Raw genomic sequence first — 19,219 nt, 5'->3', positions numbered from 1 at the left:
TATCTCACCAGTGCTTGAGAGAGGAAAGGTTGTAGGTATAAAATTGGACCAAACTCTTCTTAAAGGCAGAGTAGGGGGTCTTTCGAGCCCCACAAATTAATCTCAAGCTTTTTTGGGTCGGAAATTCAGGGATGTATCTGCTACACTTTATTGACTCTGGGTCTCACTGATGGTCTTTCATTTGGGCTGGAAAGGTGCTTTTTGAGTATCTTCAAAGGTCTTTATAGCATGGTAGTTTCAGGACAGCTGGACTAAGGTGGCATTCTAGGGCTCTGGGTGTAATGAGGCATAAGCTTCTTTTTCAGGTCTTAACCTTCAAAGTCACCTAACACCAGTGGTGGTGTGTTGGCAAGCCTGCAATATCAATATTTGGAAGAGCAAGCTGGGTATGGTGGTGCACGCAGGAGGCTGAGACTGGAGAATTGCAGTTCGTAGACAGCCTCAGCTACTTAGCGAGGCCCTTCGCAGCTCAGACCCTGTTGAATTTCAAAATAATAAAAACGGGTGGGGGTGTAGCTCAGAGGTAGGATGCCCCTGGGTTCCATACTCAGTACCACACACAAAAAAACAAACCTGATTTTGCTTAATCATATTGGGTGATAGGTGCAACAAAGTTGAACAAAAATAAATGCTTTATTGCATTCTGTGTGGTTTTTTTTGGGGGGGGGATTGAACTCAGCAATGTACCACTGAGCTATATTCCCCAGCCCTTTTTACTTTATTATTACTATATTTATTAACTTTATTTTTTTTTGTTTATTTAGGTGCTGGGGATTGAACCTAGGGGTGTTCTTTCAGCTATACCCCCAGCCCTATCTTTTATTGTCTGGTTAAAGATAATCTATGTTACTGAAGTGTGGTACATGACATTCTTGCTACTTAAAAGTTACTACTTTCCTAACAAGTAATGGCATAATCATATTAATTACTGAAGCAAAAATCTCATATTAAAAATCCCAGGTATGCCGGGTGTGGTGGCGCACTCTTGTAATCCCCGCGCTTGGGAGGCGGAGACAGGAGGATCGCGCAGGTTCGAAGCCAGCCGTGCTGGCGTAAGAGACCCTGTTTCAAAAATATAAAATAGGTCTGGGAGTGTAGCCCGGAGGAAGAAGGGCTTCCAGGAACCCCAGTACCACCAAAAAAAAAAAAAAAAAAAAAAAAAAAAAAAAAAAAAAAATCCCAGGTACCACATGGTTAAGAAGCAAGCAATGTAAGCTGGGCGTGGTGGCACATGCTTGTAATCCCAGCGCTTGGGAGGCTGAAACAGGAGGATTGGACAGGTTTGAAGCCAGCCTGAGCTACTTAGTGAGGTTCTCAGCAACTTAGACCCTGTTTCCAAATAAAGTATAAAATAGGTCTGGGAGTATAGCCTGGAGGTAGAAAAGCCCCTGGGTTCCACCTCCAGTAACACACACACACACACACACACACACACACACACACACACACAATGTAGAGAGATCTATAGTTCACAGTTGAGTGCTGTGCTTTCCCTGAAATGTTAAGGAATTAAATATTAATAAGCCAGCTCCTCTTGATAACTATCAGGTATTACCTATTGAATAATTTATAAGCCAGCTTCTGACATCACATTCTCAAAAGTATAGAAGTGCTTGAGGCGTTAACCTCACCATTGGTAAGGTCTATTAATCTTCTAGTTATTAAAATGACCTTATTTTCTAGAACTCAGCTATTCCAAAGTTTCCATGTGTGTGTTTATGGACTTTGAGGTGTCATACATGAACTTGTCAATAATCTTTGTACTTGGAACATGATCTCAGTTAATTGCTGAGGGCCTTGCTAAGTTGCTGAGGCTGGCTGTGAACCTGCAGTCCAGTCTCAACCTCTAAAGTACAAAGATTACAGGCATGTCCAACCACACCTGGCCAAGTAATTGTCTTGCTATACTTGAAAGAGCTTTGAGTATGTGTCTCCTAGGCAAGTTATAATTTTTACTTAGTACTATGAACAAGGATTTAATGAAAATCCATTGGCTTTTTTGTGGGTTGCAGTGTATCTGAAGAAGGATTATTCACGTGAGAGGCAAGGATGTCAACACCAGGAGGCTGTATCAACCAAGGTTAAAACTATCGCAAGTTGTGATTAAAATCTGAATATATGGTATACCCAACAACTTAGAGTAACATTCGCTAAATGTGTGTGTGTGTGTGTGTGTGTGTGTGTGTGTGTGTGTGTTACTAGGGATTGAACCCAAAGGCATTCTACTTTTGAACTACAACCCCAGCCCTTTACTTTTTTTATTTTGGAAAGAGGGTCTCGCCAAGTTGCCAAGGCTAGTCTTGAGCCCTTGATCCTCCCAAGTACTGGAATTTCAGATGTACACCACTGTATCCTGGGCTATTGCTGTTTTTTTTGTTTTGTTTTGTTTTGTTTTTGTTTTTGTTTTTTCCTTTGACTGCTCAGTTGGACTTGACCTACTGTTACAGGAAAGGACATTCCACAGAAAAACAGCAATGACTCATGTAAGACCGTATCTGCTGAGGCTCTCAGCAACTTAGACCCTGTTTCCAAATAAAATATAAAATTGGTCTGGTCTGGGAGTATAGCCTGGAGGTAGAAAGCCTCTGGGCTCCACCCCAGTACCACCAAAAAAAAAAAAAAAAAAAGCATTACTGTAAGCTGGGTGTGGTGGCACACACTTGTAATCTCAGTACTTGGGAGGCTGAGACAGGATTGCAGATTCAAACCCAGCCTCAGCTACTTAGTAAGGCACTCTACAGCTTGGTGAGATTCTGTTTCAAAATAAAGAAAAAAAAAAAATAGGGCTGGGGTGTAGCTCAGAGGCAGAATGCCCCTGAGTTCAATCCCCAGTACTGCAAATAATAATAATCATAATAACAATAATAATAAAATGCATTACTGTGTCTTATTAATTAAACAATGACTTGGTGTGAACTACCTACCTGATGCACTTGATAGCATAAAAACCTATATTATAAGAACATTGCAGCCAGGCGTATTGGTGCATGCTTGTAATCTCAGCATTTGGGAGGCTGAGACAGGAAGATTGCACTTCATGGACAGCCTCAACTACTTAGGTCCTTTTCAACTCAGTGAGACCCTGTTTCAAAGTAAAGAATAAAAAATATGGCTGAGGTTTTGGCTGGAAGGTAAAATGCCCCTGGGTTTCATTCCCAGTACTGCCAAGAAAAATAACATTGCAGCCAGGTGTGGTGGTGCACGCTTGTAATCCCAGCATTTGGGAGGCTGAAACAAGAGGATCGCGGTTCACGGACAGCCTCAGCTACTTAGGCACTTTGCAACTCAGACCCTGTTTCAAAATAAAGACTAAAGAATAAAAAATAGGCCTGGAGATGTAGCTCAGAGGTAGAATGCTCCTGGGTTCCATCCACAGTGTGTGTATGTACATGTGTGTGTTTGGTACTGGAGACTGAACCCATGGGCATTCTACCTCCAATACACAACTACGGTCCTATTTTATATATATTTTTTGTGGTACCGAGGATTAAACCCAGGGGCATTCTATCTCTGAGCTACACCCCAGCCCTATTTTTTTCTTCTTTATTTTGAAATAGGGTCTTGCTAAGTTGCAGAGGACCTAAGTAGCTGAGGCTGGCCATGAACCTGGATCCTTTTGTCTCAGCCTCCCAAGTCCTGGAATTACCAGTGTGGAACACCATGTCTGGCTTTCTATTTTATTTATTATTTAGAAACAGGGACTCACTAAGTTGCCAAGGGCCTGGCTAAGTTGCTGAGGCTGGCTGTGAGCCTGCCATCCTCCTGTCTCAGCTTCTGAAGTACTATAATTATAGGTGTGCACCACCAGGCCCAGCAAGGTGTGATAATTTTGTGTCAACTTGACTGGGCTATGGTGCCAAGATATTTACTCTAACATTATTTTGAATGTTTCTGAGAGGGTGTTTATTGGCTGAGTTGAACATTTATTTTAATTTAATTTAATTTATTTATTTTGGTGGTACTGGGGATGGAACCCTTCTCCTTCCAGCCTACACTCCCAGACCTATTTTATATTTTATTTGGAAACAGGGTCTCTTAAGCCAGCAAGGCTGGCTTCGAACCTGCATGATCCTCCTGTCTCTGCCTTCTAAGCGCAGGGATTACAAGCGTGCGCCACCACGCCCGGCCTGAGCTGAACATTTAAACCAGCAGACTTTGAGCGAAGCAGATTGCCCTCTTAGGTAGGTGGCAATCCAAGTCTAGTCAGATGAAGGCCTGAACAGAACAGAAAAAGTCCCACCAGCAGGTGGCATCCGGACAGCAATGTCAGCTCTTCCCTGAGCCTCCAGCTGAGGACACACCTGCAGATTTTGGACTTATCATCTGTAATCATACGAGTCACTTCCTTAAATCCATGTAAGTAAATACACTCTATTGCTTTTGTTTCTTCGGAGAACCACTAATGCATGAGGTTCTATTAATAATGACCAATTTTTTTTGAAAAATGACAGATGAGGTTCTATTAATAAGGATGTAATTTTTTTGAAAAAGGACAGAATGTATAAAATGTTTTCTGGTTAATAGTTTGTAGAAAGTCTGGCCGGACATGGTGGTGAACACTTGTAATCCTAGCACATGGGAGGCTGAGACAGGAGGATCGCATAGGTTTGAAGGCAGCCTCAGCTACTTAGTGAGGCTCTCAACAATTTAGTGAGACCCTGTTTCCAAATAAAGTATAAAATAGGTCTGGGAGTATAGCCTGGAGGTAGAAAAGCCCCAGGGTTCCACCCCCAGTACTACCAAAAAAATAAAAATAAAAAATAGTTTGTAGAAAGTCAATCAAGTGGGAGTATGTAGCCAACTTTTTTTTTTTTTTTTTTCAGTACTGGGGATGGAACCCAGGGGCATTCTACCTTTAAGCACCCCCCCAGCCCTATATTTATTTATTTATTTATTTATTTATTTATTTATTTATTTTTTCGGGTCTGGGGATGGAACCCAGAGGCATTTGACCTCCGAGCTACAGCCCCTGTACAATTTTTTATTCTTTATTTTGAAACAGGGTCTCATTGAGTTCCAGAGGGCCTCACTTAGTAGCTGAGGCTGTCCGTGAACTGCGATCCTCCAGTCTCAGTCTCCCAAATGCTGGGATTACAAGCGTGCGCCACCATGCCTGGTATATGTAGCCAATTTTTTCATGACAAAAAAAAAAAAAAGTTAGGGCTGAGCCACTCTGGTGACAGAATTTATGCTTTTTTTTCTTTTTGTGGTACTGGGGGTGGAACCCAGGAATATATATTTATATATACAATAGCTAATATATATTTAGTAGGAGTGGAACCCAGAAGCATTCTAACTCCTAGCTATACCCCTATTCCTATTTTCTTCCTTCCTTCCTTCCTTCCTTCCTTCCTTCCTTCCTTCCTTCCTTCCTTTCTTTCTTTCTTTCTTTTTCTTTCTTTCTTTGGTGGTACTGGGGTTCCTGGTAGCCCTTCTACCTCCGGGCTACACTCCCAGACCTATTTTATCTATATATTTTTATTTGGAAACAGGGTCTTTTAAGCCAGCAAGACTGGCTCCAAACCAGCACGATCCTCCTGTCTCTGCCTCCCAAGCGCGGGGATTACAAGTGTGCGCCACCATGCTTGGCCTTGTTCTTTATTTTGAAACAGGGTCTCACTAAGTTGTGGAAGGCCTCACTAAGTAGCTGAGGCTGGCTGTGAACCTTAGATCCTCCTGTCTCAGCCTCCCAAGTACTGGGATTACAAGCATGTGCCACCACGCCTGGCTATGATTAGCTAATTTTATGTCTCAACTTGACTGAGCTAAGGGATACCCAGGCAACTGGTAAAACATTATTTCCAAGTATGTAGGTGAGGGTATTTCCAGAAGAGATTAGCCTTTGAATTGACAGACTGAATAAAGAGCACTCCCAGGTTTGGGTGGGCATCATCCCCTCCGTTAAAGCTCCCATAGAACAGAAAGTTGGAAGACGGGTGAGCTTGCTTCTGTTTGAGCTGGAACATTCATTTTCTCCAGCCCTTGTGCACCAGTGCTCCTGGCCTATGGGCCTCTGGACTTGGGCTGGACCTATACCTCAGCCCTCTCGGTTCTCAGGCCTTTGAACTGACTGAATTCCACCACTGCGCTTCCTGCTTCTCCAGAGTGCAGGTGGCAGTTGAGGTCCTGGGACTGCTTGGGCTCCATAATCACATGAGCCAATTCCTATAATAAATCTTTCTACCCATGTATCTATCATTGGTTCTATTTCTCTGGAGAATTCTAAAACTCAGGTGACCACTGATGTACTTTATTTATCTGTAATTAACCTGTCACTACAGGGTAATTTGAATTTTTCAGACTTTGAGATGATTAGAATTGCTGATGCTGTGTTACATGTGGTTGCTTGCCAGGCGTGGTGGTGCATGCTTGCAATCCCAGCGCTTGGGAGGCTGAGACAGGAGGATCGCACAGGTTCGAAGCCAGCCTCAGCTACTTAGTGAGTCTCTCAGAAACTTAGTGAGACCCTGTTTCCAAATAAAATATAAAATAGGTCTGGGAGTATAGCCTGGAGGTAGAAAAGTTCTGGGTTCTGTCCCTGGTAACACACACACACACACACACACACACACACACACACACACACACAAATGTAGTTGCTTGGATTGCTTCTGTTCACATCCCGACAGGACTTGGAGCTGTGCTTGGCTTGCAGAGCTGGCTAGCCCCTGCCTGTGATGCCCCCTCCTGTCCCTACAACCTGTTCTGCAAGCCACCTCCCTGCCGACTTGCTGTGGTCTAAATGTTTGTACAAATCCATCTGTTGAAATCTACTACCCAAGGTGAGGGTGTTAGGAGATGAGGCACCGGGGAGGTGAGTAGATGGTGGAGCAGCAGCCGTCATGAATGAAACCAGTGCCCTTGTGAAAGAGCTCCTAGACAGCCACCTGCGGGGGCACAGCACGGCCTGCAGGCAGCTCCGGACGAGGAAGCCTTCGTCAGACACTGATTGGCCAGCGCCTGGATCTTGGACTTCCTCACCTCTAGAACAGTGAGGAATAAATTTCCATTGTCTGTAGGTTATCCAGTTTGGGGGATTTATTATATAGCAAGCCAAACAGACTAGGACACTACTGTTTCTTTCCCTAGTTTCCCAAAGCCAGGAAGAACCCCCGAAAGGCTTATCTGATTCTTTTCCTGAAGCTTCCTGCCTGGAACATTCTAGATTCTCTAGATAATGATTGCCACAACCCTTACCTCTGAGGGGTAATTCTTTAGTCTATCATAGGTACACTACTGTTGTTTTGCAGCCAATGAGGTAAGTAAGGACCCTGCCTTTTTTAGACTTCCCAGTGATAGACTGGGAGATTATGTTTGTCACTGTGTGTGTGTGTGTGTGTGTGTGTGTGTGTGTGTGTGTGTGTGTAGGAGTATATATACCTACCAGCAGGATGCAGGATAGATAAGGTTCTTGCTGTAAGAAGTTCAGGTTTCAACATATTTATTTTAGAAATTCAAACATTTGACTTGTTTAAAATTTTTGTTATTACTATACAAAATAGAACCAATACAAAATAGTATCTACTCCAAAATATTATTTCTGATTATCAGTCTTTTTATAATAAAAGTCCCATTTTAAAAATTACCTCATCGCCGGGCGTGGTGGCGCACGCTTGTAATCCCTATGCTTGGGAGGCGGAGACAGGAGGATCGCGCAGGTTCGAAGCCAGCCGCGCTGGCGTAAGAGACCCTGTTTCAAAAATATAAAATAGGTCTGGGAGTGTAGCCCGGAGGTAGAAGGGCTTCCAGGAACCCCAGAACCACCAAAAAAAAAAAAAAAATTACCTAATCTAATCTAAACAATGTCAAACTAATCCATATCTGAAATGTGTGTTATTTCATCTTTAATATCCTTAATCTCAGATTGGACTATCGTTAAATTAGTTATTTTTTCATTTAAGAAAGTAATTTCTTTCTCTCTCTGTCGTAAGTCAGTAACCATTCTTCCAATGCGTAGCGTTAAGTCATTTATCAATGGTTCCAAACGAGAGAAGTCCTTCTTCAGATTATACACCTTTGGTTTAAGATCATTGGCAAAAGTCACTGTCTTTAGGACTTTGGCTCTGTCGCTTTCTAAGCTTAGGAATCTATCTGTGTGTTTGCTGAAATCACTCTTTAGTTCAGTCAGTGTCTTCTTAACTGAGTTAATTCTTTGCGAATTTTCTGATGCTGTCTTTCGAAGCATTGCTGTTCGGTCTATGCTACTTGAGAGAAGATCACCTATGTTTTTCACTGTATTTTTGTCTACTTTTTCTATTTTATCTTCTAGTTCTTGCACAGACTCTGTCAAGGATGTTACATCAGTTACTAAACCGGAAATACGTCGTATATCTGTTTTTACGGTTGTAATCTTGAGACCTACATCTTTTGCCGTGGAAGTTGTACTTTGGTCTACTTTTGTAATGTCTTGAGAAAGAGTTGTCAAATTGTTATTCAGCATATCCTGTTTTTCAATAATCTTGTGGGACCATGTTTTTACCTCAGCGATTTCCTCCTGTAGATGCTTTAGATGAGCACTTATTTGAAAAGATTTCAGTTGTTCCATTAGAACTTCACATTTCTGACACTAAAAGAGAATAGCACAATGATGAAATTTATCGAAAGATCAACATTTTATTTTTATTTATTTATTTATTCATTTATTTATTTATTTTTGTGGTACTGGGGGTGGAACCCAGGGGCTTTTTCTACCTCTGGGCTATACTCCCAGACCTATTTTATACTTTATTTGGAAACAGGCTCTCACTAAGTTGCTGAGAGCCTCACTAAGTAGCTGAGGCTGGCTTCGAACCTGTGCGATCCTTCTGTCTCAGCCTCCCAAACGCGGATATTACAAGTGTGTGCCACCACGCCTGACTAACATTTTATTTTTTATTTTTATTTTTTGGTATTTGGAATGGAACCCAGGAGGGCTCTACTTCCAAGCAACACCTCCAGCCCTATTTTTTATTCTTTATTTTGAAACATGATCTCACTGAGTTGCAAAGGGCCTTACTAAAAGCTGAGACTGGCTGCAAACCGCAATCCTCTAGTCTCAGCCTCCCAAATGCTGGGATTACAAGTGTGTGTCACCACGCCCAGCCTGAGCTTCATTTCTACATTTTTTTTTTTTTTTGCGGGTCTGGGTATGAAACCCAGGGGCATTTGACCTCTGAGCTACACCCCCTGCCCTATTTTTTATTCTTTTTATTTTGAAACCAGGTCTCACCGATTTGCAGAGGGCCTCACTAAGTAGCTGAGGCTGTCTGCGATCCTCTGGTCTCAGCCTCCCAAATGCTGGGATTACAAGCGTGCGCCACCACGCCTGGCTTCATTTCTACATTTGAAAAATGAGAATAGTAGCTACCAAGGCTACCAGTGAGGAATACTGATAATACAAGTCAAGGGTCTAGAGCATAACTGGCACATAGTGACTCTCAATATATAGAACTACTAGCTGGTATGGTGGTACTCACCGCTAATCCCATACTCAGGAAGCTGAGACAGGAGGATACCAGGTTTGAGGGCAGCCTCAGTGAGACACTTAGTGAGACACTGTTTCAAACTAAAAAATAAAAAAGGCTGGGGTATGCCAAGCATGGTGGCGCACGCTTATAATCCCCGCGCTTGGGAGGCTGAGACAGTAGGATCACGCAGGTTTGAAGCCAGCCTCACCTACTTAGTGAGGTTCTCAGCAACTTAGTGAGACCCTGTTTCCATATAAATTATAAAATAGGTCTGGGAGTATAGCCCAGAGGTAGAAAGACCCCTGGGTTTCATCCCTAGTACCTCTGTACCCCCCCCCCACACACACACAGTCTAGAGTATAGCACAGAGATAGACTGCGCCTGGGTTCAACCCCTAAAACCAAAATGTCTAACAATAATTAGGTGGTTGTTTTGTAAAACTGTTTTATTTGTGCTATATATTTTTTTAAATTTTTTATTGGTGCACTGTATTCATATATCATAGTGGTATACAAAGAAAACTTTTGTAGACATACATGCACACATCGCCCAGTCAGCCCCCACCCGATCCCCACCCCATTCCCTCCCCATCCCTCCTTCCCATGTTTGGCTTAGTGGTTGACATCTAGTATTATAGCAATTTATCCAAAATTAACAATGATAATCTCACATAACAGTTTCATTTGTCTGATACCGAGCTTTTGATAACTTAAAGATAACATTTCAATATTTCTTTTTGCTTTCTTTCTTACCAGAGAATATTTTTTTCTTTTTTTTTTTCTTTTTAGGTGAAACTATCATATATTTATATATTTATTTTTCAGAAAAAAATCTATCCTAATATGGAATATGGATTCTAGATACCCAAAACGATGTGCTATATATTTTTGATGCACTCTATACTATAGTACTCTATAATATAGTTTAATCAATATAAGTGATCAATTACAAGGATACAAAAATGTATCTCAGCATACTGGCTATTTTCCATAAAGAAAAATCAATAGCCTGGTGTGGTGGCACATACCTGTATTTTCCCAGTTACTTGGGAGGCTGAGACAGGAGGATCACAGGTTCAAGGCCAGCCTCAGCAACTTGGTGAGATTTTCAGCAACTTGGTGAGATTTTCAGCAACCTAGCAAGACCTGTTTCAAAACAAAAAATAAAAAGGGCTAGCTAGGGGTGTACCTCAGAGAGAGAATGCCTTTGGACTCAGTCCTCAGTAAAACACACACACACACACACACACACACACACACACACACACACACACACAAACAGACTAACAATGAAAAAAATTTGTGGTACTGGGGTATAACCCAGGGGCTTTCTACCTCTGGGCTCCCAGACCTATTTTATACTTTATTTTGAAACAGGGTCTCACTAAGTTTCTGAGAGCCTCAATCAGTAGCTGAGGCTGGCTTCGAACCTATGTGATCTCCTGTCTCAGCCTCCCAAGTGCTGGGATTACAAGTGTGCACCGAATGCCCGGTAACAATGAAATTTAATATATGACACACAGGGAAGTTTGAGAAATTTCAATCTGTGTTAACTAAATGAGTGGAAGAAACAAAGGAAGGCAAATTAAGAATATCTAAATCTCTCTAAAGACAATTTTTAAATAGAAAGAACTGTGTTGTGTGTGTGTGTGTGTGTGTGTGTGTGTGTGTGTGTGTGTGTGTGTTACTGAGGACTGAGTCCAAAGGTATTCTACCTCTGAGCTATACCCCAGCCTTATTCTATTTTTTATTTACTTCTTTTATTTATTTTTTGCTTGTATTGGTATATTATATTCTTACATCATGCCTATTTTTAATTTTTATTTATTTATTTTTTGTGGCACTGAGGACTGAACCCAGGGGCATTCTGCCTCCAATTTACCCCCAGCCCTATTTTAGTTTTTTTAAAATTTTTTTATTTTTTATTTATTTTTTTCTTTTTTTTCTTTTTTTTTTTATTGGTGCACTGTATTCATACATCATAGTGGGATACAAACTTTTGTAGACATACATGCACACATCGCCCAGTCAGCCCCCACCCGATCCCCACCCCATTCTCTCCCCATCCCTCCCTCCCATGCTTGGCTTAGTGGTTGACATCTAGTATTATAGCAATTTATCCAAAATTAACAATGATAATCTCACATAACAGTTTCATTTGTCTGATACCAAGCTTTTGATGACTAAAAGATAACAGTTCAATATTTCTTTTTACCTTCTTTCTTACCAGAGAATATTTTTTTTCTATTTTTTTAGGTGAAACTATCATATATTTATATATTTATTTTTCAGAAAAAAGCTCTATCCTAATATGGAATATGGACTCTAGATACCCAAAATGAACTTGAAAAAGAACAAAGCTAGAAGATATATATTTTCTGATTTCAAATGTTATAAAGCTACAATAATTGAAACAGTGTAGTACTATTCTAAAGGCAGATATATAAACCATTGGAGTTAAATAAAAACCTAGAGATAAATTCTTCCCTATATTGTCAAGTTATTTTTGACAAGGTTTCCACGAACATTTGGTGGTAGAAATAATAATATTTTAACTAAATATTGTTGAAACATAATAATTACATGGAAAAGAATAAAGTTGGACCCTTACCTAATCCCATATACAAATATTAACTCAAAATAGATAAAAGACCTAAATATAAATCTTAAGACTATAAACTTTTAGGAGAAAATCTGGGTCATAAAACCTCACAACACTGAAATTGGCAGTGATTTCTTGGATATGATTTCAATGGCACAGGCAACAGAAGAGTATACAAACTCCCTAAAAATATATATATATATATATTGTATATCCAAGGACAATGTAAACAGAGTTAACAGTTACTAATAGAATGGGATAAAATATTTCCAAATGCTATATCTGAAGGTATATTAATATTCCAACTAGAAATCCTAAAAATTAACAACAATAAAGGCAAACAATACCATTTAGAGATAGGTAAAAGACTAACATAAGTAATGAATCTCCACAGATAACCAATCTTAGTTGACTATTGGATGGAAACTCTTGTTTCTCTGGTTCTGGTGTGTGTTACCTATTTCTTCTTTGTAGTTAATCTCTTTGAGTATTTTCTCTAGTGCTGGTTTTGAAGACAAAAATTCCTTCAGTTTCTGTTTGTCATGGAAGCTTCTTATTTCTCCATCTAATTTGATAGAAAGTTTTGCTGGGTAGGAAATTTTTGGCTGGAAGTTGTTTTCTTTCAGAGTTTGGAATATGTTACTCCAAGCCCTTCTGGCTCTCATGACTTGGTTTGGGAAGTCTGGAGTGATTCTAATTGGCTTGCCTCTGAATGTCACTTGGCCCTTTGTTTTTGTTGCCTTTAAGATTCTCTGCTTGGCTTCCACATTGGTCATTTTGACAATTATGTGGCATGGGGATCCTCTTCTCCGATCCTGTCTAAAGGGAGTTCTATAAGTTTCCTGGACCTGTGTATCAACCTCTTGCTCTATGTTTGGAAAATTGTCTGCTATTACTTCCTTGAAGAGATTGTTGATCCCTTTGGTTTCACTTTCTTTTCCCTCCTCTATTCCAATTATTCTTAGGTTAGCTCTCTTAAGATGGGCCCATATTTCTTCAATATCAGATTCCTGCTGTCGGATATTTTTTCCTAGATTAGAAACTATGCGTTCATTTTTGGAATGATCATCTTCTAAGAGAGAGATTCTGTTCTCCATGTGGTCTAATCGGTTGTTTGTGCTTTGAATTGAGGCCTTTACTTCATTAATTGCATCCTTTATCTCTTTTTGGCTCTCTCTGAGTTCTTTTCGAAGCACCTCTATTATTTCTACAGTTATTTTCCTGATTTGATCTTCTAGAAATCTCTGATTTTCTGTTTTATCGGGTTCTGATGTTGTGGGGTTGTGGGCATTCATTGTTCCAGTATTATTCCTCTTTCCCATGATTTCGGAAGTTTGTGCCTTCTCTGGTTTCTTCCCTTAGGTCACTATGACTTCACTTAAGGTGTTCTGGATCTCGAGTCAGTAGTATCTCAGACCCCACTACTCCTTTACTGGGTTGTATCACAGAGTCTCCGACCCAGAGAGTCAACAGAGGCTGCTTTAGACTGTGGGGGGTGCCAGGTTGCACGTTCTCCTATGGTGTGATATCTGCCACCGCCCCTCCCCCACTGGGTCAAGTCCCAGGGAGTACAGTACTGGGATTTCTTCTGTGGCCCGCAATTTGACTCACTGTTCTTGAGTACGCAGATGTAGCTGTACTGGATTCGGTGAATTCTCTGCTGCTGCCACCGGTGGCAATATGGTGCCGCTGCCACGCCCTCGGCCGTGAGGCTGGCGTATTTCTTCTTGGTTTTGATTTCCACTCTGAATCCCTGCGGCGTGTGCTGAGTTCAGCCATTGGGAGCTTTAGATTTTACCTGCAGCGAGAAATCCCGCCTGGCTGTTCCGCAGCGGCTCACCTCGGCTTGCTGTAGCCGTCCGGTGAATTTGCCGCTGCCGCCAGCAGTATGGCGCTGCTGTCGCGTCCTCGGGCGTGAGGCTGGTGTATCTCCTCTGGGGCTCTGAGCTCTGTTCTCAGTCCGCTTTCTCTCTGGAGCCTGGTGATTTTTTTGTTTCTCTGGTGATGGTGTTTTCTGGCTATGAAAGGCGCTGATTTTGTGGTAATGGAGATTGGTTGTTAGCGGGGCTCTTAAGCCCCGCTTTTCTCGGTCGCCATCTTCCCGGAAGTCCCTATTTTAGTTTTATTCTGAAACAAAGTCTTGCTATGTTGCTGAGAGTCTTGCTAAGTTGCTGAGGCTGACCTTGAATATGCAATCTCTTTTATCAGCCTCCTAAAGTGCTGAGTTTAAGTAGGCATGGATCCAGGCATGGAGGCATACGCTTGTAATCCCAGTGCTTGGGAGGCTGAGACAGGAGGATCACACAGGTTCAAAGCCACCCTCAGCTACTTAGTGAGGCTCTCAGCAACTTAGTGAGACGGTTTCTGAATAAAGTATAAAATAGGTCTGGGAGTATAGTCCAGAGGTAGAAAATCCCCTAAGTTACACCCTCAGTACCACAAAACAAAACAAAACAAAACAAAAAACAAAATAAGGTAGGCATGGTGGGGCATGCTTGTAATCCCAGTACTTGGTAGGCTGAGACATGAGGATCACAGGTTTGTGGACAGCCTCAGCTACTTTGTAAGGCCATCTACAATTTAGTGAGACCTTGTTTCAAAACAAAGAATAATAAAAAAAATAGGACTGGTCAGATATGCTGGTACATGCTTGTAATCATAGCATTTGGGAGCCTGAGACAGGAGGATCAAGGTTCATGGACAGCCTCAGCTACATAGGCCCTTTACAATTCAGTGAGACCTTGTTTCAAAATAAAGAATAAAAAATAGGGCTGAGGGTACAGCTGAGAGGTAGAATGCCCCTGGGTTCCATCCACAGTAACACACAGACACACACAAACACACAAGTTCTGGGATTTCAAGCATGCACCATGCCCAGCTAGGTGTACATGTACATATACACATTTCAATAGTTTTCTCATGTAATACTGAGAAGGATAGAAAGAAGTAGGCAGATGGGATCAGAGGGCCAACTTCCAAAACTTCTGAAATTACCAGACTTCCCAAATGTCAAGTAATAACAAGATCAGAAACCTCCTCAGAATGACCAGAGCTCCACAAAACTCCAGTTTTTTTCCTGCTGAAAAACAATCCCAGGAGATTCCCTGGAGAGTCCAGGAAACAGTTTCCAGAACTCCAACTGGAGGAGTCTCAAAGGACACTATGCAAATGCACTGTGCAAATCCCAGGGAACTGCCTCTGAGACCCCACCTGGAAGAGAGAGTCAAATAGAAGCCCGAGACCAGCCACTCTAAACGGCTGCCTGCTCTGGGAACCCGCCCTTTGGGAGCCCTTCTCTCTCCTTGGTCGTGTTGGCTATGAGAGAAAGTGGTGTGTAACTGACAGCCCTCGGGGGAGGCAACTTCCAGGGAGTGACCGGAAGACACCCGCTGGACATCAAGGCTGACTAGGGCCCTAGGGGTGGGTGGCCTGCACCTCTCTTTGGAGATCACGTGGACTTGGGTGAAAGCCGTTTGTAATTGATGATGTGTGGCTTGGGCTACTCTCAAGTCATGTCCACCAGGCAGCGCCAGACTCCCCACTGCCCGCAAGGTGCTCTGCCTCTTTTTCCCTTCCCCGTTCTCTTACAATAAACTCCTTCTCGCCTTTCTGTTGTCTGCGAGTGTCATTCTTCCCATTTCATAGACAAGAATCTGGTAAGGAAAATTTCCATTTCCATCCTTGCAGAAGTGCAGTTTTCATTTCCCTTCTAAGTGGCATCTTGTTTCCACTTACTTTCAGTAACCATTACCACGGTAAACAGAAATTCATAATAAAGTTGTACTAAACCTGGTGATAGGCAAAATATATGTGGTGGCGTATACCTGTAATCCCAGTTCTTGGGTGGCTGAGACAGGAGGATCGCAGGTTCAAGGACAGCCTCAGTAAGTAGAAAGACTTGCCAAATTAGGGAGATAGGCTTGGGGGTATGTCTTAGAGAAGAGTACAAGAGAAGCAATTGCATCTGTCTCAGGATGGAGATTGAAGCTACTAATTTCTAGGTAACTCTGATCTAGTTTATTGGCATACAAATACAAATTTGTCAGTGCATTTAGACATTCAAAGTCAAGAAACTTAATGTTAAGATTTTAGGAATTGATGCTATGACCCTTAATAGTAGTAGTACCTTTGCAGGCTTATTTTTATAACTCATGGCTGTCTACCATAGGCCTTTCTAACACCAGTGTAGACTTGTTTGGGATTTCTCTAAAAACTTGCAAATTTACTGAGAAAAACTACCTGACTGCAACTATCTTTACGAACTAGCCACTTTCAAGTTCTTTGTGTCCGATTCTACTGAAATTATACCATACAACAGGGATGGTTAGTGGCAAAAAGAAATACGAACAGGTGGTGCATGCCTGTAATCCCAGGATTTGGGAGGCTGAGATAGGAGGATCACAGGTCTGAAGCCAGCCTTGGCAATTTAGTGAGGCCTCAGAAACTCAGTAACACCCTATTTCAAAATAAAATATAAGCCAGGTGTGGTGGTGCACACTTGTAATTCCAGTGCTTGTGAGGCTGAGACAGGAGAATCACACAGGCTTGAAGCCAGCCTCAGCTACTTAGTGAGGCTCTTGGCAACTTAGTGAGACCGTTTCCAAATAAAATGTACAGAGTTGGGCGTGGTGGCACATGCTTGTAATCCCTGCGCTTGGGAGACTGAGACAGGAGGATTGCATAGGTTCGAAGCCAGTTTCAGCTACTTAGTGAGGCTCTCAGCAACTTAGTGAGACCCTGTTTCCAAATAAAAATATAAAATAGGTCTGGGAGTATAACCCAGAGGTAGAAGGCCTCTGGGTTCTACCTCGAGTACCACACACACAAAAACAAACCAAAACAAAAAACAAATAAAACAAAAAAAACAAATAAAATGTATAAAACTAGGTCTGGGTGGATAGCCCAGAAGTAGAAAAGCCCCTGGGTTCCACCCCCAGTACCACACAAAAAATAAATAAACTTAAAAAATCAAAATAAAGTATAAAATAGGGCTGGGCATGTAACTCAGAGGCCAAAGCCTCTGGGTTAAAAAAGAAGTTATATATATATATGGCAGAACTTTTGTATGCTTTTATATAATGTATAACTGGCTACATTATATAATTAAAAAAATTTATTATTATTATTATTTTTGGTGGTACTGGGTTTCCTGGAAGCCCTTCTACCTCCGGGTTACACTCCCAGACCTATATATATATTTTTAATTTGAAAACAGGATCTCTTAAGCCAGTGAGGCTGGCCTAGAACCTGTGAGATCCTCCTGTCTCCACCTCTCAGAGCGTGGGGATTACAAGTGTGCACCACCACACCCGGCTTATAATTTTTTTTTTTTTTTGTGGTAGTGGGGGTGGAATCCAGAGGCTTTCTACCTCCTGGCTATACTCCCAGACCTATTTTATATTTTATTTGGAAACAGGGTCTCACTAGGTTGCTGAGAGCCTCACTAAGTATCTGAGGCTGGCTTCCAACCTGTGCAATCCTCCTGTCTCAGCCTCCCAAGCATGGAGATTACAAGTGTGTGCCACCACGCCTGGCCTGCATTATAAAATTTTAAATAAAATAAAATCAACATGTAATATAAATCTAGTTCCATAAAATTGGAGAATGTTTAAGATAATGACATACTTTAAATCCTAATAATCATCACTATTTACCATTATGTTGCCTTTTTCTCTTTAAAATAGACCACTGGCAGCCGGGCGTGGTGGTGCACGCTTGTAATCCCCGCGCATGGGAGGCTGAGACAGGAGGATCGCGCAGGTTCGAAGCCAGCCGCTCTGGCTTAGGAGACCCTGTTTCCAAATTAAAAAAAAATGTAAAAATAGGTCTGGGAGTGTAGCCCAGAAGTAGAAGGGCTTCCAGGAACCCCAGTACCACCAAAAAAAAAAAAAATAAATAAATAAATAAATAAAATAAAATAAAATAAACCACTGGCTTAGTGGTATATTAATACTATAGGTAGACTGATTTATCTGGAGGTCATGTATGTAGCAAAGTCAAGAGTCTAACATAAGCTGGGCATGGTGGTGCACGCTTGTAATACCAGTACTTGGGAGGTTGAGACAGGAGGATCACGGATTACGGACAGCCTCAGCTACTTAGGCCCTCCATAATTTAGTGAGACCTTGTTTCAAAATAAAGAATAAAAAATAGGGCTGATAGTGTAGCTTGGATGCAAAATGCCCCTGGGTGGTTCTAGCCCCAGTAACTAACACACACACACACACACACACACACACACACACACACACACACACACAAAGAATCTAACATAGAATCTTAAAACCCCAGATATTCCACAAGTTTGTACTTAAAAGTATACACAAGTTATATTTTTTAAAAATTCTTACAAGTACCCATAACACAGTATAAAACCTTAACAAAAGCAAAAATATTTTTTAGGCTTCATAGTTTTCAGAAAGTGTATATTAATTCATAGAAGAGCCTCCAGGCTCTCCCTCAGGAACATTTATCTTTATTTTAGATTAAAATTCCTATGAACTTGGTTGTCTGGATTCTTAGACTGCAATGCATAAAAAAAAAAAAAAAAGAAGTTGAGGAAGGCATGTTACCAATCAACCTGACAGGTCATGTGATAGAAAAGATATAAAGAAAATACATAGGTTTGAAAAATATCAAATTAGAGTTATAGAGTGAAATGGTAAACACTCTTTAATAATTCATAGAGATAGGAATATATTTGGGTCCAGTATAATGGGCCCAAAATTAATAATGATGTCAATTGGTAATGAAGTTAATAAGGATGACTATTAATGATTGGAAGAACATTGAAAAATAAGTCTGACTTAACTTAGGACCTCTGCAATTTAGTGAGACCCTATTTCCAAATAAAATATAAAATAGGGCTGGGAGTGTAGTTCAGGGGTAGAATGCCCCTGGGTTCAATCCCCAGTACTACAAAAAAAAAAAAAAAAAAAAAGGCTATTGCCTTAAACAGAGAAATACATATTTCATATTTTAGAACTATTTCTATTTGAAATGGTTAAAATGTTTTAGAGTTTAAAAAGATATAATTATGATTTGCTTTAATTATATAGATCATTCATGTAGACATCTCATTTTTAAATAAAATAAGGTACAAGATAACTCAAAAACATGGAACCAATCAATTTGCATATATGATAGGGTTCATCAGAATACATGTAGTAATT

The 19,219-nt window shown here is 41.1% G+C and overlaps 1 protein-coding gene across 1 annotated transcript; it reads right to left on the bottom strand.

Moving 5' to 3' along the window:
* Positions 1–7,810: 7,810 nt before the first annotated feature.
* Positions 7,811–9,467, bottom strand: LOC308269437 (inhibitor of nuclear factor kappa-B kinase-interacting protein-like; the record flags this gene model as incomplete). The annotated part of the gene is made up of 2 exons (XM_080704814.1): positions 7,811–8,566; positions 9,456–9,467. 2 exons carry the CDS (start codon positions 9,465–9,467, stop codon positions 7,811–7,813), a joined length of 768 nt encoding a protein of 255 aa, XP_080560940.1.
* Positions 9,468–19,219: the final 9,752 nt, after the last annotated feature.

The sequence above is a fragment of the Muscardinus avellanarius genome (assembly GCF_963383645.1).
Source record: "Muscardinus avellanarius genome assembly, chromosome: 11".
Classification (NCBI taxonomy): domain Eukaryota; kingdom Metazoa; phylum Chordata; class Mammalia; order Rodentia; family Gliridae; genus Muscardinus; species Muscardinus avellanarius.
The sequence above is the reverse complement of the archived record's forward strand: the minus strand, read 5'-3'. Positions and strand labels throughout refer to the sequence as shown.